Consider the following 24,843-nt stretch of genomic DNA (forward strand, 5'->3'; position numbering starts at 1 on the left):
CAAACCAAAAATCATATAGAAGAGACTTCAAATTCTGGTTCTCTAGGTAAAATAAGTAAAATTACACAAAACTATATAAAATCACCCCCGAACTCAAACGTTCAGAATCTCCCTGAAAAGACGCAGCACTCTCATTTAATATCTTTCCCTCTATCATGCATTACTGTAGGCCGAAAACGCGCAGTCTTCACGCAAAAACACGCTGCATCCGGACGAACACAGCTGACTTCGAGGGGCCGCCGAGGCTTGGAAAAAGCGACACTACAAGTCCCACAACCCACTGCGCGCCCATCGCTGCCTCTCGCCCCGGCCCTCTAGCCGCTGCTCGCTGCTGCAAAAATGGCTGGAAGTAGCGGCGGTGGCGGCGACGCGGGCCGCGGGGGCAACATCCCCGAGTACGAGACGGTGGAGCTGAATACTCGGAGGTTCCACGTGGGCTCCTTTGGGGCTCTTTGGAAGGAGGCGCTGCGCGCGGAAGACCTGTCTCTGCAGCGGGCGGCGGCCGCGGACGACGATGCTGCGGTGGCCGAGGACTTGAACTGCACGCCGGAGATCGCGGCCGTGCTGCGGGCTGTGTGCAGGTAGCCCGGAGGGTCGCCCGTTGCAGGCTGCCCAGTCTGGCTTCCGAGAAAGCGCACGTGGGACGCCATCCTATGCATGCTTACCTGGGAGTAAGCCCCACTGAACTCAGTCAGACAGACTTCTGAGCCGGCACGCGTAGGGTTGCACTGCTAGGATTGGGCTGTGTAGGTCCTGGCCCCGTTAAGACTACAAGCCTGTGCACACCTTTACCTGGGAGGAAACCCTATCGACCTCATTTGGGATTTACGTATGAGTAACCGTGCAGGGGATTGGGCTGCCAGGGTGCAGATTTATCCTCGCTTGACTGAGGAAACGCGCTCATTACATTCAGTGGGATTTTGTTTCTGAGTAAAGATTGGCTCTGGCTGCAGTCCTCAGCACGCGTGCAGCCCGGTCCTGTACATACTTGCTGAGAACGAAGCATTTCGCCGAGTTCCAGAGGCCTCGCCTCCAAGCAAGCGTGCATCGAATTGCAGCCTTGAAGTGTAATTCGGCAACCCTGCTAGACTTAACAGGAAGTAGTTTATATTGGATTGCATAGACAGCAGGCTACAGAGATAGGAGAAATAAAAGGGTAGAGTGACACAGGCTGAATTTCCTGTTGCATTCCATTCCGCCCTTCACTCCCTCCCTCCGACCCCCGGTTAAGCCACGGCCGCCTGCCCCTATAGATCGCTGGAGAAATTCAGGATTTTATCTTGGTTGTGATAGGGTAGTAGGGGGTGTCGTCTCCCCCCCCCCCCGTTTAACAGCAAACAGAGGTGTTCTTGCTTTTTCTACTGTGGGTCTTATTTCATATGAAAAGTTGAAAAACAAAGCAACACATTTTAAAAGTACGTGCAAGTCAATGAAGAGCAAGGCTTCTGGGTGGAAGTGAGTACTGGATTTAGGCTGAGAGGAGGTAGAGGGAGTAATTTAAGTAGGTTGACTTTTACTGCAACCTGAGGGGCATTTTGTTTGGGTGACGTTTGGCTGGAAACCCAAATCTGTATTGGCACCATCTCTGACCTGCTATATCAGCCTTCCCCAACCTGGTGCTCTCCAGGTATTTTGGACCTGAACTCCAAAATATCCCTAACCAGCATGGTCAGTGGTTAGGAATACTGGGAGTTGTAGTTCAAAAGATGTGGAGGGCCCCAGGTTGGGAAAGACTGTGCTATATGAACAGTGGGTTCCATGGCAAAGTTATTGTAGGCTTCTCTCAGCCATGGCCTGCAACAGTAACACTGGGCTACATTTGCAGGATTGTGTTAAGCTGCTACCTCAGCCAGCTCTACTCCCTGACCTGCAATACTGACAGTGGACTACATTCCAGGGCTGTTCTCTCTTGCCCACCTGCAGTATGGGGGATAATTGGTTGTACTTGCCTTGGCAGGGCTATCACACAAAATAAGATCCAAGTTAAAGTATACACTGTTGCTGCTCTCAGGGCTAGTGTCAAGGCTGGCATCATTGGGTGGCTGCCAAGGTCCATACACTAGTAGGGGGGCCACTGACATCGTCTTGAATAGGAACCTGAAAGTTCCCTATCCAAGCAGTGAGATATATCGCTTGGTTCTTATCTCTGTGAGCTGGGCATGGATTTCATGCTTCTGTAGAAAGGCAGCTCTTCCCAAGAGACTGCTTTGGTTTACCTAGGAAAGCCCTTAGCTGCTTTACTCAGTCCCCTGACAGCCCACCCCTCCCCACAACCTTGTCTTGTCTAAGGCCATCCCTGTCCTTTTGCTGGGATTGTATTACGAAGCTTTGCTAAATATTAGTGTCTTAATGTTTGTGCTGTCTCCTGGGCTGATGCATTTGCTCTTGTATGGGCAGAGAAGGTCTCTGGCATATGGAGCCCACCAGCTATGCCCAGAAGCTTCAGTGGGGTGTTGATGCCCCCTTCCCTTGAGAAGATGCAAGTATGCCGAGGTTCTTTTAGAACAAATTTGCACTAACTGTGGCAAGAACATTTCTGCATATGCACCAGTGTTTGAGTGGCAGCAGACACTGACCCGGTTTGCACAATTACCGCGGCTTAAACAAACCACAGTGGCTTGTTTAAGCAGTGGCACGTGTTAGGTGCCATTTGCCTGATTACCAGCCTGGGCGCAGCTTGTCATGTCATCTGAGCCTAGGCAGCATGGCTTGTTTGAGGGGGAAATGGTCCTCAAATAACTCAACAACAGGCAATGAGTTATTTGAGGGTTGTTTCCTCCTCAGACAAGCCATGCCGCCCAGGTTCGTACAACATGACAAGCTGTGCCCAGGCTGGTAATTAGGCAAATGGCATCTGGCATGCACTGTGGCTTAAACAAACCACTGTGGCTTGTTTAAGTCGTGGTGATCATACGAACTGGGCCACCATAAAGCAAAGTGGAAACAATGAAGTAGACATATGGTAGAGACTGCAACTAGTTGGTGTCTGTAGTGTGTCCTTGTGTGTTTACAAACACATATTGTATGATATTTGCCACTCCAGATATATGTGGCAAACACCTTTGTTGGATAAAGTGTGAAGAGGCCTAAGAACAGGACTTCTTGCTATGAGAAGACACAGGACTGCCTCATAAAATGGTATCCCTGTAGCGCATTCTCCCTCTCTTTAATATGTAATTTGCCTGACATCCTCACATTATACATTTTCTACCTTCTTCCTCAGAAGCTGAAGGTATGAAGCGAGAGAATGCACTGCACTATGTTGATGTCAGGATATAGGCAAATTTTACTACGTTACAATGGGAGGGAAACCAGACTCAGAGATGCCAATTTCTATAGCAGCCCCATATTTCTTGTAACAGATGTCACAAAGAGGACATGAGGAGCTAAGGGCTCAATCCAATGGGGATCGTCGTCTGCCTTCAAACTCGAAGGCAACCGACTATCTAATACAGGGCTGGTGGAGCACAGAGGGGAATCTCCTCTGCGCTTCGGTCACCCGGCATTAGCAGCTAGATGGCTGATTACGGCTATCTAGCAGGAGCAAGCGGGGGGAGGCCAGACAGCGCATAGGAAGTGTTGTAATGATGCTTCCGCCATCCCTTCCCCACCTCCAGGAACGGCCCCTTTCTCCCCACTCCGCACTGCTTTTCCGAGCGTGGAGCTGGGGATGAACCGCACCTCTTACAAGGTGGCGGGGAGGCGATTTTCTGGGAACTGACCTTGGAACACTGGCTCTAAGGTCACTTCCCATAAACTGAAATATCCTATGGACATCTAGCCTCTGTTTAGCAGCCATAGGATTGCGCCCTAAGCCTATTTCTTGACTGCAAGTGGCAGTCATAATGTTGACTGCTCCTCTGTACAAAAATAGCAACGCTGCACCTTAGAAACTTAGCATTTCAAAGTTAGGCAAAACTTATTTTCCCTGGCATGTTAGTTTTCTGTGTTGAGGGATTTGCAGCTGTCTAATACGATATTATTATTTTTTTTGTATGGAGAAGTGTTCAACATTCATGTGAGCCCCCACCAGCAATCTGAAATGGTACAGAAGAGAAACAGGTTTGCCGCCTCCTTCTCTTTGTGAGAGCTAGCTTTAATATAGTGTTTGTGTTTGTAACATAGAAAGTCTGTTGTAGAGCCAGACATCAAACCTCAACCAAGGAAACAATTTCTTTGAAGCTGCCTGGGTTCACTGTCAGCATGACCATGGATAGCCATTTCTTAACGGCCGGCTCTTCCTACGTGTTTTACATGATGAGCTTGTTTGGACGTAACAGCTGAACCCACGATTTGCCATGGTGTGTGCCACTACCAGTTTGAATCTGATTGTCCCGATCAGAGGTTGCCCCATGACTTCCAAACTTGGACACTACAGGTTAGTCATGGGTTAAACAATCCAAAGATAACCTAACAACTTATAGTAGGCTCATTTTATTGTTTAACCGATGAATAACCCATAGTGTCTGGGTATGGACTTCACAGAGCAATCTCCAATTGGGCTGATCAGTGGTTGCATATTTAAAGAGACAGCGGCACATGCTGTGGCAACACATGGGTTAATTAACCCATGATTTGCCACCATTCCATGCAAACCAGGTCATTGACTTTTCATATGAAAGTAGAATTAGAGTTTTTATTTGTTTGTTTGTTTCTAGAATTGATGCATTGAAGAGCTCTGGTAAAGAAGATACAGAAGTTGTACCTGAAGACACTAGCTTAATAACACTTAGGTATATTGCATTTTATTCTAATTGCAACCCTGATCAATTTTTCAATGGCACTAATACCGTTACCATGTTTGTTTGGGCATTATTGATTATGTAAACAAGTATCTGGAGGAAGAAAATTGTGGCTGCGTTCAACTGTGTGTGTTAACAGTGATAGTTAATAGGGATATTATATACAATTTTGAAAATAATAATAATAATCTCTCTCTTTCTCTGTGTATCACCACAGATGTACACAGTTTAGGGAAGACCTGCACAATATAACACCTGCAGGTTCTTTGCAGGCCTTATATTATAACCCTTTCCCAATTATGGGAATTTATGAGGCATTTGGGCTGGGTTAGGGTATTTTTTAGAAATACCATGTTTTAATGTTTAATTTTTCTGTTTTAGACTGTTTGTACTATTGTACATCGCCTAGAGTGGCCAGCTGACCAGCCAGATGGGCGATTAAGAAATTTAATAAATAAAAAAAAATAAAAATAAATAGATGGGGACATGTAAGCCCCCCTTGCCCATCAATATTGGGCGTGAAGATCTGCACATGCCTCCGTTACTAGGGTTGTGTCCAGTAGTGTTCTGCTGGTGCAAAGGCTTGTGCTGCTCGCAGGAACTCCATTTCAGTCATTGTGTGAGTGTCAAATCCAGTTGTTGCTATTGGACAAGCTCTTTCACAACTCATTGCAACTTCATCATGCTAGATGTTGCTTGTTCCAGTTGTGCTCATTGTTCCGCTTGCTAGTGCTTGCCCGACTGCTAGCACAACACGTAACCAATGGCACTGGGGTGTTGAGCCTCTAGCCTGGGATCCCAATCCAGCCCCCTGGAATTTTCCAGATGGCCGTGCTCCCATTTCCCTGCTGCCAATCATTTGGGGGTTTCCTGGCTTTTGCACGTTTCCCCCTGCAGCCTTCAAAAAGGTCAAAATGCCTCTCCTAAGGTTTAGTTACTGGTAGTAAGTGCTTTAAGCTAAATATGCTGGTATTTTTTGTATATGTTTTGGCCCTGCTCCTTTTTGTCTTTGGCCCCACCCACTACCAGAATGCGGCCCCAAAACACTTCTTATGGCTCTCCAGCTAAAAGAGGTTCAACACCCCTGCAGTAGAGGAACAAAGCCACCTCTTCTACTTTTCCCACTAGTGTTAGGTTGCGTATAACACTTTGACTGGGTTTGCACAACATGCTAACCCACTCATTGGTTGAATGTGGGTTGTTGTTGCACTGAGCGTCGTTTGTTGAACTGTGGGTTAGTGGGTTGTCTGAACCCAAGACATTTTCCTCAGGGTGGCTTGTTAACCATGTAGTGTGGCTTATTTTTCTCGAACGAGCCACCTTAAGAACCCATGGTTTGTTTTTGGGTTGTTCAGGGTAGTTATCAAGCCACACTGCATGGTTAACAAGCCACTTTCAAACATTTGTTACAATTTTGCCCATGTTCAGCACTCTTTTCTCATGTCTTTCCCAGAGTTTTATAGAAGTTTGGTTATTTAAACATACTTTTTTGTCCAGAAGAACTTGGTGTTCCTCATATAGCCTCCTGGCAGTATAGGTGTGCTTAAATAGCACTCCAATTTATCAGTACTTATGGTATCCAAATATTTCAGATCATGCATCTGATATAGGCCATTCTGTACAGAAGCTCAGATTATAATAAACGAGTTTCCAAGAAACCTCAGTGTATCTTGTCTTCTGATGAACATTCCAGGTGCTGCGGTTAGATCAATCATTTTGTATTGTAATCTGAAGTACATGAGTTTTGATGTGGCTTTTAAGTCCTGTTTTTTAATGTTTAGATAGAAGAGACTTTGATCATACCTGTGGGTACACCATTTTTCTCCTCTTCTTGTTTTGTCTTCCCCTGTTCTTCAGAATTAGACAAAAGACTTTGGAGAGGCGAGAAGAAACAATCACTGTAGATCGTGCATGTAGACAAGAAACATTTATTTATGAGATGGTAAGGCTTCTTTCTTTTTACCGCTGCCCGCCTCGCATACCCAAGCGGACTGGTAAAGCTAATCCATGTACACAGCAGTTGTTAAAAACCCTCAATGACGATCCTGTTCAGGCTGTATGCATGCGTGGAAGAGTTGCCATGTTAGGGGGACTGCGTGGATTGGTGTGCTGAAAGCACAGTGCAAGGTCAGTGGCTGTGGAACTAGCTCCAACCAGAGGAGGGGCAGCCTACAACCAGCTTTCCCCAATCTGGTGCCCTCTGGTTGTGTTGAATAACAATTCCCATCATCCCCAGCCATACTAGGGACGGCTGCCCTACACTACGTCAGTTAAAGACCTGTTTTATGCAGATGTGCTGCATGCATGTACTTTCTCCGCCCCTTGCTTAATTTTATGAAGCTCTATCATTTCCCCCACCTCACTTAGTTGTCTTTTTTCTAGACCCCAAAGCCACAGTTGCATTGGCTTTTCTCTGTAGAGAATCTGCTCCAACCCTGTGATCGTTTTGGTTGCCTCTTTTCCAGCTCTATAATATCCTTTTTGAGAGCCACCGTTTTGTGCCTAGCTCCAGTTGGTGGATCTTGGGGTTCTAGTAAAAAATGAAGTTGGAGTAACCAGAATGATAACATGATGCCCCGAATGCAGTTGCATGTGTATAATGTCATTATGACACTGGCAATTTTTATTTTTGATCCCTACTGCAGTAACCCATAGCATGGAATTTCCCTTTTGAACTGATGGTTGCATTGAGCTATCTACCATGACCTCAAGATCTAGTTGGTCACTGTTAGTTAGTTAGTTACACCATGCTGACTTTATAACAAATCTAAGAGTTGCTGCAGCATTCACCTACATGGGAACCACATTGCATATTAAGTAGGAAATTGTGGATCTCTTGTACCTTCCAGTCCATGATCTCTTGCATCTCAAAATTCCGGGTTTTATGTTCTTCTGATGTCATAAAATTTTGCTTAGTTATCTTAGGGTGCATTTGATAGACGTTGTGGGAGAAATCTGATCTCTTTGTCTTGCCCAAAGCAAGGCATGACATTCCTACTATTTAGTGGTGAGGGCAACGCCTTGGATCTTGACTGAAAGTATGGAATGGAATTACCACACCCTGTGGCTCATTTATCAAGGATGATTGCCATATAATATTATAGCTGTTTCCAGTATCACTCACTAATTAATCTGGGTTCTGCTACTCCCATTACTTGGGACAAAGCTCTTCTCCTAGCAAACCTCTTTTGAAGCTGAAGAAGATGAGCCTGTACTCTATAGTAAGTGGCTGCATTCTCCCTATACCTGCCTGGCTTAGGGAAATGGTGTTGTAATAACCTGCACATTTCTGTGGCTAAAGGACTCTGTACTAAGCTTACTATATAAACAATTTGGAAACCATGAAGATCATAGTATGATACTGGTTGCTGATGGACAAAGAAATAACTTAACTGCAAATGCATTATTTATTGAGAGTATCCAGAGAATGATAACTTATGGACAACTGGGCGCACTAAGAATTTCCAGTTTTGTGTATGCATAGTAAAATGGAATAGTTCATCAAAACCATTGTAAGATGGATTTCCTTGAATGTAGAATCGTCTTAGTGGATACACTTGCATGAGTGCCATTTTGGCAGAAATTGCCTTTAAAATCATGCAATACTTACAATGCTATTTAATTCCTACAAAGCTATTTAAATATTGCATTAACATAACATTCTAATTTCTTGCTTTATTAGGAGTCGCGTGCAATTGGAAAGAGGCCAAAGGATCCAATAAACCTAGTCAAGGAGTCAGAGCTTGTTTTAACACTCAATATTTTCTACCCAGTTATATTTCAGAAGGTTGGTGGCTTTCGTCTTCTTCTTGATCATCATCATCACCCCCCCCCCCCTTTTCATTTGGATAGGAAAGGTTTGAATCCTTTCAAGTGGCTTTGTTAGCAAATGGTTCTGATTATTTACAATTTACAATACACTGTATATAAATTACACCTACAGTAAGAGCAAAAAATATATAATGTATACAACAATCAATAAGACATCCCTTCTCTGGGTTATTAGATTAAGGTATATGCATTTTCACATATATTCATTATACATTATATTTTTCATATGCAGAATCCAAAAACTGAATTACCAATGAACACTTTTCTCTTGTTAACAAATGGTCTTATTATTTTGGGGAATATTGAGTGAGAATTGTAGGGCAGTTGTATGAAGTTAGGGCCTCTTGGAGCACGCCCCTGAACAAAGCGGGCTGCTTTGAGTTGGATGGAACAGTTTCACTAGTCTTTTAAATGGATAAGCAGCACCCAGACAGTCAAGCCCTACCTCACCACCGAAAGCCCAGCCTAAAGCCTTAGGTGTGCATTGCAGTCCTGTGCATGACTGCTCAGAAGCACCATTGAGTTCAGTGGGACTTCCTCCCAGGAAGTGTATATAGGATTGTGGTTCTCCAGCAGAAGAGAATGGCCACAGATGAAGTTTCTACTAGAATGAGCAGGCTTGACATAGCCGAGGCATCTATTATGAGAGAACACTAGATTCCTTTCACTACCAAATCACCTGCCACTATAGTGCACCTGATGGCAGTTGATCATGCTTTATGTATTCTTGTTTAAACAAGAATGATTGGGAAAGTGCCATCCTTCAATGGTAGAGCACCTGCTTTGCATGCAGAAGGTCTCATATTCAGTGCTCAGCATCTCCAGGTACAACTGGGAAAGAGCCCTGTCTGAAGCTTTGGTGAGTGGCTGCCAGTCAGTGTAAACAACATAGGCTTAGATCAGGGTGCAGAACTGCAAGCCTGGAGGTGCCAAACTGGCCCTCTGGGGTTCCCCAGCAGGCCACGCCTCCTTCCTCCGGCCTCACCCCTTTTCCCTAACATGTAGTTACTGGCAGTAAGAACTGTAAGCTAAAATATACTGGTATTTTTGGCCCTGCCACTTTTGCCTTCAGCCCCGCCCACCCCTGGAATGCAGCCCCAGAGAACGTTTCTGAAATGGAATTCGGCCCTTGGGCTAAAAGAGGTTCTGCACTCCAGAGCTACATGGACCAATATGACTTGGTATAAAGCAGCTTCCTATGTATTGTTTAGGTCCAACTGTGTTCCTCAGCTATCCACAAGTAGAGGAAGGCAATGTTACAAATCTCACATGTGGTACACCCCAAAACTGAGTGAAACTTCACAGTTTCCTCCTTGCAAGAAAAAGCACCAAGGCTAGGGCATTACTGCCCATTGTACATTTAGGTCTTCAGTAATAGCAATAGTATCTGAAATGCCTTGGCTCTGTTTTTGATTGATCTTGGCTGTCTTTGTCCTTTGTAGCATAAGCTCCGCAAGCCCTATCAGACAGTGTTGGTTCTAGGTAGCCAGAAACTAACTGAGCTGAGAGATTCCATTTCCTGCGTCAGTGACCTTCAGATTGGTGGGGAGTTCAGCAGTCATGGTCAAGCACCAGAAAACATCAGCAAGGTATTATAAGTTTGATTTCTAATATTTTCTAAAAAAAAAAAGAAAGTGGGTGGGTGGGTGGGTAGGTAGGAGGGCTGTAATCCTGCAACATTTGGCCAGACTGCGCATCGGTTGGAAATGCTAATCCTTTGAAAATGTGCTTAGCTGCTTCTGGGGAAAGCTTGTGAGGCTGAAAACGGCTTTCTCACCTGAACATCAAATTAACAGTTTAATAGAACTGGGACAGGTGTTTTGCTTTTATTCTTGTTTTTAAGTTACCCCTTCTGAGTTATAGAAAGGCCGCAGCATTTCAAATTACTGTTTGTTAGGGTTATCAATTGCTTACCTTTTTTGGAAAGTATGTTTACTATCTGGCTTTAACCAGTCAGGTCAATATTTTGTGAAATACCAATGAAGGTGTATTTTGGAGGAAAGAAGAGAAGAGTTGCTCTTAAAATAAAAAAACAAACAAGCCACAAAATCATCTATTAATTATTATTAAAAGGAAATGTACTCTGATATATTCTTTCACATTACCTTTTGGAACTATATTTGGTTTTTTTAAACAGTGTTTTTATGTGCATTCTTGGATAGTCTGCAGTTGTCTCTAGACTGCACATCTTGCCAATATATTTTTGAAGCATTGTTTTTGTCATAAAGCTTAGGTAGAGATGTAAATTTCTGGAAATATTTAAGTCATGGGGAAAGAACACTCTTTTCTTTTTCTTTTGGGAAAACAAATGTTGGGAAAAATTGATATATTTTTATTGTAAATTTCAACAAAATGAAAAAAGAGGAAAGGGAAAAAATTGTAGCTGCATAGTTTTGAATATATCAGTTTCAATGCATGCATATTAAGTGTGTGTGTGTGTGTGTACACACACAGCTTTCTAAGACTTAAACATAAACTTCAAGAAAAGCAGACCAAATACCCATGTGAGTGTCCATTTGCAGGCGGTGTCTCTATACCACCCATTTAAATGTTGAAAGCGTTGTTAGGTCCTCAATACATTGCATTATAGGAGGTTGGCATTTATCCTTCCAGTGTTGTAATATCAGTCTTTTAGCTGTCAAACGGGTGCAGAGAATCCATTTGCGCTGACCATGTGTCAACTTTCAGGAAGCAGGTAGATAATTTAAGAGGACGTGTACTAATGTTCTAATACAAGGTTTATCCAGATAATAACCTCCTCCCCCAAAGAGGTAACTACTGGGCATTGCCCAAACGTATTGTTAAAAGAAGCATTAGCTGTATTAAACCTCCAGCAATTAGCTGACTTAGACAAGCCCTTATTAAAGAGATGTGGCATCCAGTAGACAAGGGACAAGAGTTTTTGCTGAATAAGGATAACCAGAGATCCATAGATGCTTCAAATACAGATGCTGAACTGGCGACCCAGTGATTAGGCAAAATGGGACAATCTAGTTCCCTATTCTTCTGCTTAAGACTCTGTGTATCATATTTATTCACCAATAATAAGTATTTATAAACATGGATCATGGGTCAGTATAACTGATCGGCCTCAGTAAGTGCTTCCAATGGCAACAGAAACTCTGAAGCTGTAAAAGTGGCAGGGCAAAACCTAAATTCTAATACATATTCCAATTGCAAGTATTGCTATTCAGCTGTAGCAGGCAAATCGTATTTGGCATGCAAAGCCGAGAATGACAAAAACTCATCATCAGCACCCGCTACTTGATCCAAGGTAAAAAATCAACTTATCCATCTAAGTCCACCACAAAAACATTTTCTTGCCGATTTTTCATCTGGGTTTCCCCACCGAGTCAATGTAGCATGTGAAAATGGATCAAAATGTAATTGACATGACATTATACACCACAGGTCTCCAACAGCCCTAACTGTGAGAGGAATTGAAATATATTTTGGAATATATGCAATGCTTACTTTCTTATCAAACCTAAACTTAGGTTATTGCTTTAACAACATGAAGTGCAGTATTCATAATTTTGTTAAAGTATTAGTTGTACTATTTGGCATATTTATGAAATTTATAGAGCAGTCCTATGCATGTTTACTCAGAAGACAATGTACCCACAACAGTTACTTTGCCATTTCTGCCCCACCTCCACCTGACCTTTTTTATCCCCAAGCAGAGGAATAAGCTGCTTGTTTCCCAGTCCGTAGCAGCTTTCTGTCACAGTCATTTGAGGGAAGAGATGAAAAGGTAAACCACAAGGGAGGGACCAGGGTGAAAGGACAACAGATACAGAATACTTGGTTCTATGATCTCCAAACTAAATAAGTGGTCACTAAAAGGCAAGCAGCAATTCACAAGCAGCAAAGGCCTGTATGTTTCCCCTCATGAAGATGGCAGCATCCTCTAGGTGCAGAAATGCATTCTGAATTTGCGTGTTGTAATTTTGCCCCCGGTTCAGAAGCTGCATGCTGAGGGTGGGCATGGCCAGGGCTAGCAACCTCCTTACCCCTCCGTAGCCTTTGTCCTTTCACATGTGCACATGTCCCCACCCCCCATCTGCAGCACTTTTCCCCACAAGCAGACAGAGAGCCTGTTCACACGTCATGTTAACCCATGGTGGCTTATAAGCTATGCACAATAGGTTATTTTGCAAATAGCTTACTGTGCTCCATCACACGATCTGACAAATAAGCTGCACAGCATAGTTTATTCTCCCTCCCTTTGCTCCACCTCCCCCGTGGCCCTCCCGCATGGCCGGGCAGGTATCCCAGCTTCTTTTGTGGTGGAGACCATATCCTGCTATCCTTTGCACTGCTGCTACATCACCAGCCTGTCTCCAATTGGTCCACCTCACATTAGGTGCATCATTTTTTGTCTCCACCGAATCCCCCTGTTCTCAACCTGGCATCAGTCCTTAGCTGCTGCCCTGCACCCCCACTACACCACCCCATGTCGCCCGATTTCCAAGGCCTTCCTTCCTGCCCCTCCCCACCCTCCATCCCACTTTCCAAACCAAATTGCCAAGCCTTTGCTGGGACCCCAATCTGCCTGTGTGCACCAAAAAGGGGTGGGGGCCTCCAACTCCTTGAAGCTTTGCAGAAATGGGACAAAATTTAATATGGGGAGCCAGAGCGTGCATTACTGGATAATTGTGTTACTTTGCTTTTTCATGGAAAAGTGAGGGATTAACCCACAGGTGAAACCATTTGGGAAGTGTGGAGGAGGGCGGCGGGAGCTGATTTGGAGTGGGAGACACAGCTGAATGTGGCAAGAAAACAAGTTTGCTCAAAGATGCTCCACCGATTACACACACATGTGAGCGAAAGCAACTTTGCAGAGTGCATTCCTGGAGGTGGGGAGGGGGGAGTTGGGCGGCAAAGGGGTTGGAGTGCAGGCGGCAGCGCAGTCTGTTACTAGGCAGATCTCGGGAACAGAGATCGCTTGAGAGGAGCAGAGCAGTGGCAGCGTTTTTTGCTGCTCTTGCCAAGCAGCTCTGTAGGCGATTACTGTAATCCACGCTGGCATGACAGATGACACACTAACCCTTACTGCAGACTGTGGGTTATCAGGGTGGCTTATTTGGGGGAAATAAGCCACCATGGGTGGGAAAACCATGCTAAGCCACAGACTGGGTTCGGACGACACGTTAACCCACGATGGGCTAAATAAAGTACCATGGTTTATTTAACCCATAATGGCTTAGCATGGTGTCTGTGAGCTCTTTTCCCACCCATGGTGGGTTCTTTCCACAAAATAAGCCACCCCGGGAACCCATGGTTTGCAGTAATGGTTATTTTACCTATGGTAGGTTAGTGTGTCATCTGTTGCGCCAGCGTGGGTTATGGAGGTTTCCTACAGAGCTGCTCGGGAAGAGCAGCCAAAAACACTGCTGCTGCTGTGCTCCTTTCGAGCGATCTCTGAGCAAAGTTGTTTTCCTGCCATATTCAGCTGCGTCTCCAATTCCAAATAAGTTCCCACCCCCCCACCCCCCGCGCAGTTCCCAAATGGCTCCATGTGTGGATAAATCCTCACTTTTCCATGAAAATGCAAAGTCCTAGTGCATGTGGTGGCTCCGCATAAGGGGAACCTGTGTATTAAATTTCGGTCCATTTTGGCAAACTTTCAAGGAGTTAAGAGCCCCCCCCTTTTGCTGCACATGGGTGGAGAAAGGGGACCTGCCAAAGGCTTGAAATTCTGCAAAGGAACCTGGGATACCTGGCCAGCTGGCCAGGAGGACTACAGAGGGAGGAGGGGCAAGGCGGGGGGAATAAACTACCCTGTGTAGCTTATTTGTCCGATCGTGTGAGGGGGCACAGTAGCCTATTTGCAAAATTAGCTACTGTGCATAGCTTATATGCCACCATGGCTTACTGTGATGTGTGAACAGCTCCACACTTTTCCCCCTATCTCAGCATGCAGGGATGGTAATCTCAGCCTGCACGAATGGAGGTGGGATTCGTAGGCTTGGGCACACACGTTAGGCACTCAATGCCTCTGAGGGCTGCATGTGGCCTGTAGGCTGCAGGTTGCCCACTTTGGAAATTTTAATTCTCTAATGCAGTAGATTTTCTTATGTAACAATCATACTACTACAGATTTTGAGTGAGTAAAATATTGTCTTAAAAAGCATTTCAGTCATTTAATGGAGAGAATATTTCATAGCACTTTTTTTCCAGCATTCCCAACATTTCAGATTTTTCTGAGGAAAAATGAGGGGAAAAGTCCTCAGAGAAAAATCCAGTTCCCCCTGATTTTTAGGTTTTTGGGTGCGAGGTGGGCTTCACATCACTAGGCTTAGGACCATTTCACATGGCACTTGGCAACAAATCTAGATGCAGTATCTTGAACCAGTCACGTGCTCTCAACCTAATCCACCACACAGTGTTGTTGTGAGGATAGGTGGTGTAGTACCATGGTGTCCTGAGCTTCTTAGTGGGTAAAAATGTACTTAAAATAAATGCAGGCATACACAGTTCCCCGAGGAATCTATCTGTATGATGTATGTATTTGCAAATACCTGTGTGTGGCATTCAGATTTTACATTTTTGGAGTATACTTGAAATGTAAGTCTGAGATGTACACCAACTAAAGTAACATCTGAAAGGGCCCTTGGAATATGAATGAATGAATGAAAATATCTATATCTATATCTATATCAGTGCGTGTGTGTGTGTGATCTTTTGTGTCAGTAATAGCTTGACTGAGGCTTGCCTCTGGCTGTTACTTGCTAGAAGAAGCAACTTCAGAATGCCACTGTGGAAGCAGTTGTGAATGATTTCAATTACTTGTGGCTTTCCCTTACTAGATTCATTTATCTGCTTGCTTTCAAGAGAGTTCTTTGATATATTAAGGTGAAAATTGGAATAGCCTTGCCATTGAGCATTGACTTTCAGTATAAATAACGTTCAGTGGTTAGTTTGAGTTTCTTCAGCTGCTGCAGATTGTATGACCATTGACAATGCTGATACAAGTCAGTAAAATGTTAACTGTCTTTTGTGGATGAACTGTAATTTTCTACAAAAGAAAGAGGATGTTTTGTAGTATTCCTTATCTTCTCCAAGTATTTAATGGAGGGAAGGGAGGAAATATGATATTCTTGCTTTGAGAAGTGTGTGCCGTTTTAGAATGCCATGTGGCAAATTTCCTGCACTGGTGCCAAATTGTAATGGCTGATACAAAACAGTTTGCTTGGGAAACGGCGTGCCTTTTCTATCATCGCTTTGGTTCTCAAATAGTTTGAAGAAATGAAAACGATTTCTACATATAGATAATGCCAATGTTGTGACAAGGAGTGGGATGAGCCAAGGAAGCCTTTAGAACTATCTGAATGTTAAAAATACATCCATGTTCGCTTCAGCTAAAAGCATGTGTTGCAGCCGTGACAAAACACTACAGGGCACCACAGAAAGTTAATATGATCTTGATGAACAGGAAAACAAGGCTGGGTGGAGGCACACATCCTCATGGCCAGAGATTGCATGGACTTAAATGGGCAGAATGTAGACGTAAACATCAGTGGGGAAAAAGGACTTCATGAGCATCCTATATGGAGATATGTATTTTTCCAGTACTTACAGAACTGCAGCAGTGACATACAGGGCGCTAACCTAGATAAGGCCATTGGTTTTGGCAGAGTGGTATTATATTTTGTGAATATGTTACAAATGTGGGACTTTGCTGAGAATTTTCAATCTATCGTTTCAGTATTTAGGAAGCTTTTGGCTGCCAGCTATCTGTAGGTGATCAGTGCACCCCCCCCCCCCCCCAAGCATACACCAAAAAATTGTTTTATATGAGTTCAGCTTTTGGTTTTGTATTAACAACACTAAGTAGGGGAAAACATCTTTGGATCCATTGTCATTTTTATTATAAAATATATAGGGCCGTATCCAGTGGGGCCAACAACTAACATTGTGATTTTGTGGTAGCGTGAATTATTCTAGCACCAACATGCCAGCTAATGCTATTGGCATTGTGCTAGCGTATTTTATGCTACCGCAATGTAATTTATGTTAGTGATTGCTAACAAAATATAATGTACTGTATAAGAATAAAAAACAGCTCTTGTTATTATAAAAAGGGCATTGCTAAAGAGTCGTGATCTTAATAGTTTAATAGGAAATCGTATTTCCTAAATATTATCAAAGACTTCTAGTAGAGCTTAATAGACTCCTAATAGGAGAGCTTTCATCTTAAGTACCAGGTTTCCTATTTAATTTTGAGCAGGCTGTTTGTCTGATAGGTATGCCGGTCTGATAAGCTTCTAGATGGTATGAAACTACCGCAGTCTAAAACCAGAACGTACTTCTACCATTTCTGTGTAGAGATTACCTCATACCTATATTCTGTTCCATACATTATGGTGCACAGTCTTAATTATCTCATTGTTCGTTGTTGTTCAGTCGTTAAGTTGTGTCTGACTCTTTGTGACCCCATGGACCATAACACGCCAGGCCTTCCTGTCCTCCGCTCTCTCCCGGAGTGTGCTCAAGTTCATATTCCTTGCATCAGTGATGCTGTCTAGCCATCTCATCCTCTGCCGTCCCCTTCTCCTTTTGCCTTCAAACTTTCCCAGCATCAGGGTCTTTTCCAGAGAGTTTTCTCTTTGCATTAGGTGGCCAAAATATTTCAGCTTCAGCTTCAGTATCTGTCCTTCCAGTGAGTAGTCAGGGTTGATTTCCTTTAGGATTGACTGATTTGACCTCCTTGCAGTCCAGGGGACTCATAAGAGTCTTCTTCAGCACCACAGTTCGAAAGCATCGATTCTTCGGCACTCAGCCTTCCTTACAGTCCAGCTCTCACAGCCACTGGGAAAACCATAGCTTTGATTATACGAACCTTTGTCGACAAGGTGATGTCTCTGCTTCTTATTATGCTATCTAGGTTTGCCATAGCTTTCCTCCCAAGGAGCAAGCGTCTTTTAATTTCATGGCTGCAGTCACCATCTGCAGTGATCTTGGAGCCCAAGAAAATAAAATCTGTCACTGCTTCCATTTCTTCCCCTTCTATATGCCAGGAAGTGATGGGGCCAGATGCCATGATCTTGGTTTTTTTAATGTTGAGTTTCAAACTAGCTTTTGCACTCTCCTCTTTCACCCTCAACAAGAGGCTTTTTAGATCGTCTTCGCTTTCTGCCATGAGGGTGGTATCGTCTGCGTATCTGAGGTTGTTGATAATTCTCCTGGCAATCTTAATTCTGACCTGTGATTCATCCAACCCGGCGTTTCTCATGATGTACTCTGCATATAAGTTAAATAAGCAGGGCGACAATATGCAGCCTTGTACCCCTTTACCAGTTTGGAACCAACTGGTTGTTCCATGTCTGGTTCTTACTGTTGCTTCTTGACCCTCGTACAGGTTTCTCAGGAGACGGGTAAGGTGGTCTGGTGCTCCCATCTCTTTAAGAATTTGCCACAGTTTGTTGTGATCCACACAATCAAAGGCTTTAGCGTAGTTAATGAAACAGAAATAGACATTTTTCTGGAATTCTCTTGCTTTCTCCATGAGCCAGCGTATGTTGGCGATTTGATCGCTAGTTCCTCTGCCTCTTCGAAACCCAGCTTGTACTTCCAGTAGTTCTTGGTTCACATGCTGCTGAAGCCTAGCATGTAGGATTTTGAGCATAACCTTGCTGGCATGTGAAATGAGCGCAATTGTACGGTAGTTTGAACACTCTTTGGCATTGCCCTTCTTTGGAACTGGAAAGTAAACTGACCTTTTCCAGTCTTGTGGCCACTGTTGAGTGTTCCAAATGTGTTGGCATATTGAGTGCAGCACTTTAACGGCATCATCTTTTAAGATTTTAAATAGCTCCGCTGGAATACTGTCATCTCCGCTAGCTTTGTTGTTAGTAATGCTTCCTAAGGCCCACTTGACTTCACTCTCAAGGATGTCCGGCTCAAGTTCAGTGACCGCACTATCATGGCTATCAGGGACATTAAGATCTTTCCTGTATAGTTCTTCTGTGTATTCTTAATCTCATCTGCTTCTGTTAGGTCCCTGTCTTCTTTGTCCTTTATCATGCCCGTCTTTGCACAAAACGTTCCCTTGAGATCTCCGATTTTCTTGAAGAGATCTCTGGTCTTTCCCATCCTATTGTTTTCCTCGATTTCTTTGCATTGTTCATTTAAGAAGGCCTTCTTGTCTCTCCTTGCTATTCTCTGGAACTCTGCATTCAGTTGGATAGATCTTCCCCTTACTCTCTTGCTTTTCGCTTCCCTTCTTTCCTCAGCTACTTGTAAAGCCTCATCAGACAGCCACTTTTCTTTCTTGCATTTCTTTTTCTTTGGGATGGATTGAGTTGCTGCCTCCTGAACAAAGTTACAGACCTCCGTCCATAGTTCCTCAGGCACTCTGTCTATCAGGTCTAATCCCTGAAATCTATTCCTCACCTCCACTGTATATTCATAAGGGATATGATTGAGGTCATACCTGAATGGTTTAGTGGTTTTCCCTACGTTCTTCAATTTAAGCCGAAATTTTGCAACAAGAAGCTCATGATCTGAGCCACAGTCAGCTCCAGGTCTTGTTTTGACTGACTGTATAGAGCTTCTCCATCTTTGGCTGCAAAGGACATAGTCAATCTGATTTCGATATTGACCATCTGGTGATGTCCATGTGTAGAGTCGCCTCCTGTGCTGTTGGAAAAGAGTGTTTGCTATGATCAGCATGTTCTCTTGGCAAAACTCTATTAGCCTTTGTCCTGCTTCATTTTGTACACCAAGGCCATGCTTGCCTGTTATCCCAGTTATTTCTTGACTTCCTACTTTAGCATTCCAATCCCCTATGATGAAGAGGACATCTTTTTTTGGTGTTGGTTCTAGAAGGTGTTGTAGGTCTTCATAGAACTGACCAACCTCAGCTTCTTCGGCATCAGTGGTTGGGGCATAGACTTGAATTACTGTGATGTTGAATGGTTTGCCTTGGATTCGTACTGAAATCATTCTATCATTTTTGAGATTGTACCCCAGTACTGCTTTTCCCACCCTTTTATTGACTGTGAGTGCTACTCCATTTCTTCTAAGGGATTCTTGCCCACAGTAGTAGATATAAAGGTTACCTGAATTAAATTCGCCCATGCTTGTCTATTTTAGTTCGCTGATTCCCAAGATGTCGATGTTCAATCTTGCCATCTCATGCCTGACCACTTCCAGCTTACCTTGATTTATTGATCTTGCATTCCAGGTTCCTAAACAATATTGTTCTTTACAGTATCGGACTTTCTTTTCACCACCAGTCACATCCACAGCTGAGAGTGCCCTTTCGGCTTTGGCCCAGCTGTTTCACTCTTTCTGGCGCTACTTGGAAATTCCCTCTGCTCTTCCCCAGTAGTATATTGGACACCTTCTGACCTGAGGGGCTCATCTTCCGGCGTCATATCTTTTAGCCTTGTGAAACATTCCAAGGGGTTTTCTTGGCAAGAATACTAAACATTAAAAAAAAAAAACCCTCCCAGTTAAAATATCCCCCCCCCCAGCTTAAACATACTCCTTTCAGACTAGGCTAGATGAGACCAATTCAGAATCATATCTTTAGTCAAATGTACTAATTAAAACCAAGTCTATAAATTATTCTAGCATCTACATGTCAAGCTTTTTGATGTGTAAACATCATTCAGTATTTTTTGCTCATTTTGATAAGTGACAAAAGTACACTTTGGACCTTGACTATTATACCCGTTCATTGCTCAAATAACACTTTGACTGCAGTGGCTTTACAACTACTCTTTCTTTGGATACATCAATATCATCTTGACATTTAGCTTACATAAGTTACATAAATTATCCAGAATTCAATGTGAACTTGTTTGTGTTTTCCCTTTAATAAAATCACTACTTTTTACGCATTTACATCTTCAAATTTCTAATGTTGTTAAGAATTCTATATAGTTAAGCATTTAGATTGCTCCTCACTTGGCATTTTATTAAAAAAAAATCCCTACGTTAACAATTTCTCAGTAGTCTTCCCAACAATTTCTATCAAGTTGTTCTTTTAACAACTAGATCTGTACTTAGTGGTAGATTGGGAAAAACAAAAGTAACAGCATGCAGGTGGCTCTGAGATTGTGGTGGCATATGCTGTGTAACACTCTTCCATTTAAAAATGAAGAATTTTCGATTCTGTAGTCCAGGGTTTTACAAACTTATACTGACCTAGGCATGTTTTTTGGCATCCCTCTGTGCACCATCACTACTTGGGATGGGGTTGTCACTTGGAAGACAGAAATATGTCCCAGGGAGTAAAAGTTCTGTCCTCAAGCTTACAAGAGGGCTAGAGCTGGGAGATGCTGGCTGATGACTGTGGGCTCCTTCTTCCTTTCCTTCTAATAATAGTGGCATGAGACTGATCTCTATCCTTCTCTGGGCCAGTGGAAGGTGGTTGTCAACTTTAGCACAAGAGATATTTTGGAGCACCCATTGGATTATGGGTAGCCATTGGTGCTTGTAGCACAATTTAAGGAGTGTGTCCCAGGATCCTTTGTTGTAGGTGAGGCTCAACCTTGGGCCTTGGTGGATTTTCAAGGAAGGGAAGGTCAATCATTATGGGGCAGCCACCAAGAATGCTAACACCACCTTGATGAAGAGCTTGAAAAGGGCCAGAAAAATAATACAGAAAGCGTAAAAGGGGCAGGCTGTTCTAACGTGACCTGTAGAAGCTACTGCTAAGATGATGCACTTGGTTGGTATTTCAGAACTTAGGTGGGACATCTTAGGTGGGATGTTATATCTTACATACATTAGTTACTGAAATAATACCTTTTCCTCTTCTCTCTTCATATTTCTCCCTTTCCCCTAGGATCTCTACAAGTCTGCCTTCTTTTATTTCGAAGGAGTTTTTTACAATGATAGACGGTACCCAGAGTGCAGAGACTTAAGCAGGTAAAGCATTTACATTTGCATATGTAGATCTCAACTGGGGGATGGTGAGCAGCAGAAAGCCTCTTCTGCAGGTAAAGAGTAAGTTGTACAGTTGAATTGCGGTCCTACAAAGATACCATGAGTTGGAATGTTTCCAAGGTAGGACAGAACTAGATGTTATCTTGGCATAACAGGAAAGGGGAGGGAGCGATGGGGCAGATCCTCTTTACCCCTATTCTCTCCTGAGTCTGTTTTTCCCACCACCTGGAATCTCTTTTGATTTTGGAGTCTGACTGGGGTTGAGGGAGGGACTTTACAAAATGGGAGGATGCATTTGTAGGGAAGAAATGGCACACAGGAGAAGGATTAAGCACCATCCTTCTTATCCCTAATTCTCCCCTGCAAATGCTCTCTAGCCCCTGAATTAATGTTGTGTGAGACACATGGGTTTAGGAATCCTATGTTTCTCCCCGAGAATGTCTAGTTGTGAACTTACCTATTGTACAATAGTCCTGAACCTTGGGTCTCTAGATGTTATGGGACTATAATTTCCATTATCCCTAGCCAGCATGACTAATGATCAGGGATGATGGGAATTGTAGGGGACACAAGGTTGGGAACCACTATATAATGTAGATACATTGGTAAGTGCCTTGCTGCATTTGTTACCTCCTTCTGGAACTACAATAAGGATTTCCTGCCATGAAGAACAGAAAGTTCATGCCCCCTCTTTAATGAGCTTACGTCGTGCATTAAAAACATGGTTGTTCAGGCAGGCATTTGGGGTAGGTTAGGGTATTTTAGAAAATGTTTTTATGGTAGAATTTTATTGTTTTAAACTGTTTTGTTGTATGTTGTACATTGCCCAGAGTGGCTGGGTGGCCAGCCAGATGGGCGATTAATAAATTTAAAAATAAATGAATGAATGAATGAATGAATGAATGAATGTTGGGCGGGACCAAAGGGTTCACCATTGTAAGACTGGCTCTGTTCCTAAGAAAACTGTGATAAAATTGCCACTATACACATCCCCCTTTTGTCTAATTGATGGGTAGTTCTCGTCAGTCATGCTCTTGGGCTTATTTAGAAGCTGAGAGCATCCTGAAGACTTACCTTGCTCTGAATCTTGAGATAAAATGCTTCTGACATCAGTGGGTACATTTTCAAGATCCAGTGTGGATATTTGGTTTTTGACACTTTGGTTTTTGATCACCAATAAAAGGAAGTTTCCTACCATGAATTTCTCTTTTTTGTATCTTCTGGAGGACATTCCAAGACCTTTGGGTTAGTCCCTCCCATTGGACGACTGGCAGGATTCAATCAAAAAATATCCTCTCCATGAGGAGGAGCTACCCAAGCTTCCCAGATCAGCCTGGTGACAGGTGCCTGGTGCCTGGTGACAGGCCAAAAGGGAGGGGCTAACTCCCAAAGATCTTGGAATGCCCTCCAGAAGATACAGGAGAATACCATTAATTTAGGGAAGCAGCAATAATATTGACTATATTAATTTCAGGACAATTACTGAATGGGCAGAATCTCGCGACAGAGGCTATGCGAATCTTCAGGATGCTAAAATGGAAGACTACACATTTAAAGACTTGAACATCAAAATAGGCTTTCCATACCTTTACTGCCACCAAGGAGACTGTGAACACATTGTTATCATCACAGATATCAGGTAAACCGCTATTCATTTGCGAGGCTTCAACTTGGGAGTCTCCTCTGAACTTATTGGAGCTTGTGTTCCCAGTCCACCATCAACACACGTTCCACATGTTGGCAGTGCAGAGATTCCCATGTACAGTTATGTGTGTAGCCTGCTGTTGCATACCTGTAGGGGTCTGTTAATGGGGGGGGGGTATTAATCCAGCCTTAGCCATTAGAAGAGGAACAAGTGAGATGCGCACTATTCCAATTTCTCTTTCTGTCCCCCCCACTCCCCATTTTCCATTTTTCTTTTCCAATGGATATTGTACATTCTGTGGTTACTGAGCATATTCCATCCTTACTGGGCTGTTTGTGGGGAGAGGGAAGTTGCCCTATTAGCATTAAAAAATGAAGATGTTTTTACTCCTGCACACCTTGGGGGTTCCCCCAAGCATGCCAATATCTTCCTTCCATTTTGGCTCTACTTCTGTCAGCACTTGTCACGTTAATTTGCTGTTATAGGAAGTGATAGAACAGGATATCTATGACCCCATTCCTAAAACCACATATAGGGAGCCAATAATTAGAACAAAACATCTGAGCTGCCTTCTTCACACCTCAGGTTTGGGGTGATGGGGCAGTGGGTGTAGAGTCATCTGTACAGATCCAACATGGATCAGTGAGTGTTTTCTGCCGGGGAGGAAGGATCCAGTTGCTCCCTAGAACCCTCCCCGTTTCATGTCCTGCATCTTCCAGTGGATGGTAGGCGAGCCCAACAGTCTGAGAACATTAGATTTGCTGGGAATCTCTACTTATAGATAGTACATGATCTCATTACAGGGGAGGAATTGGCTCTTAGCTTGCATCACTTGCTGACAAGCACTGCCTAAACTAGGAAACCAGTGTGGTGTAGCGGTGAGAGTGCTAAACTGGAACCTGGGAGACCCAAAGCCTTGTCCCCACTCAGCCATGAAGCTCACTGGGTGACTTTGGGCCAGTTACTGACACTCAACCTAACCTACCACACAGGTTTATTGTGAGGATAAAAAAAGGAGAGGAGGTAAGCCACCTTGCATTCTTTGCAAGAGGAAAAAAGGCAGGATATAAGTTTAATAATAAACAAACAAATAAACAAACTAGAGCAACCACAGAATAGCACATGCTATTGAGCTCCCTTTGTTGCTTCATTTTGGATGGGTAAGGTACATGCTGCACTCTGTAATCTTTATTGTCACCTACATACAGATGTTAAGGATTATGGTGATGCATAGATATCAGTTGAGTGTTGCATTCTAACTGCTCCCTTACTCGATCTTTCTCTGTGTAAGGCTTATTCATCGGGATGACTGCCTGGATAGGAGCCTTTATCCCTTATTAACGAAGAAACATTGGCTCTGGACTAAGAAATGCTTTGTATGCAAAATGTACACAGCCAGGTGAGTGATCAGATGGATATTCACCTTGATGAACTAAGCATATGTGGATATATTGTGTGTTTCACTTACACTATTTACAGCTGCTACAGACCGCTGATGGTGTCAGAACAAATAAATAAGAAACCCCATTTGCAGTTGCTTACTACAGATAGGGCTACCATTTCTACCAGGGCTCCTAATATAAGAAAAATGGATTGTATCCAGTATTAGTCTCTCTTAAAACTCCGCCCCACCACCCCCACTGATCAGCTAAAACTGAGATAGGCTGCCCTCTAGTAACCATACAGCTGTACCTGACCTAGCTGTAATGCCAAGGGCCCTCT

General features: G+C 43.5%; 1 protein-coding gene across 6 annotated transcripts in view; it reads left to right on the forward strand.

The window, feature by feature from the left end:
* Positions 1-330: 330 nt before the first annotated feature.
* Positions 331-24,843, forward strand: part of SNAPC3 (small nuclear RNA activating complex polypeptide 3) — a 33,522-nt gene continuing 9,009 nt past the window's right edge. Inside the window, exons 1-9 of one of the 6 annotated variants that reach the window (XM_084834541.1) lie at positions 331-581; positions 4,002-4,062; positions 4,659-4,733; positions 6,600-6,684; positions 8,425-8,529; positions 10,016-10,162; positions 21,376-21,458; positions 22,951-23,115; positions 24,413-24,520. In XM_084834541.1, coding sequence (XP_084690667.1) covers positions 4,043-4,062; positions 4,659-4,733; positions 6,600-6,684; positions 8,425-8,529; positions 10,016-10,162; positions 21,376-21,458; positions 22,951-23,115; positions 24,413-24,520 — 788 coding nt within the window. In that variant the 5' untranslated portion in view covers positions 331-581; positions 4,002-4,042. Of the gene's footprint in view, positions 1,456-4,001; positions 4,063-4,658; positions 4,734-6,599; positions 6,685-8,424; positions 8,530-10,015; positions 10,163-21,375; positions 21,459-22,950; positions 23,116-24,412; positions 24,521-24,843 lie in introns of all 6 variants that reach the window. The other 5 variants (XM_084834542.1, XM_084834540.1, XM_084834537.1 and 2 more) reach the window with 5 other exon arrangements.

Source organism: Heloderma suspectum, chromosome 2, assembly GCF_057233095.1.
Source record: "Heloderma suspectum isolate Gila_16-S chromosome 2, 16-S_ref, whole genome shotgun sequence".
Classification (NCBI taxonomy): Eukaryota; Metazoa; Chordata; class Lepidosauria; order Squamata; family Helodermatidae; genus Heloderma; species Heloderma suspectum.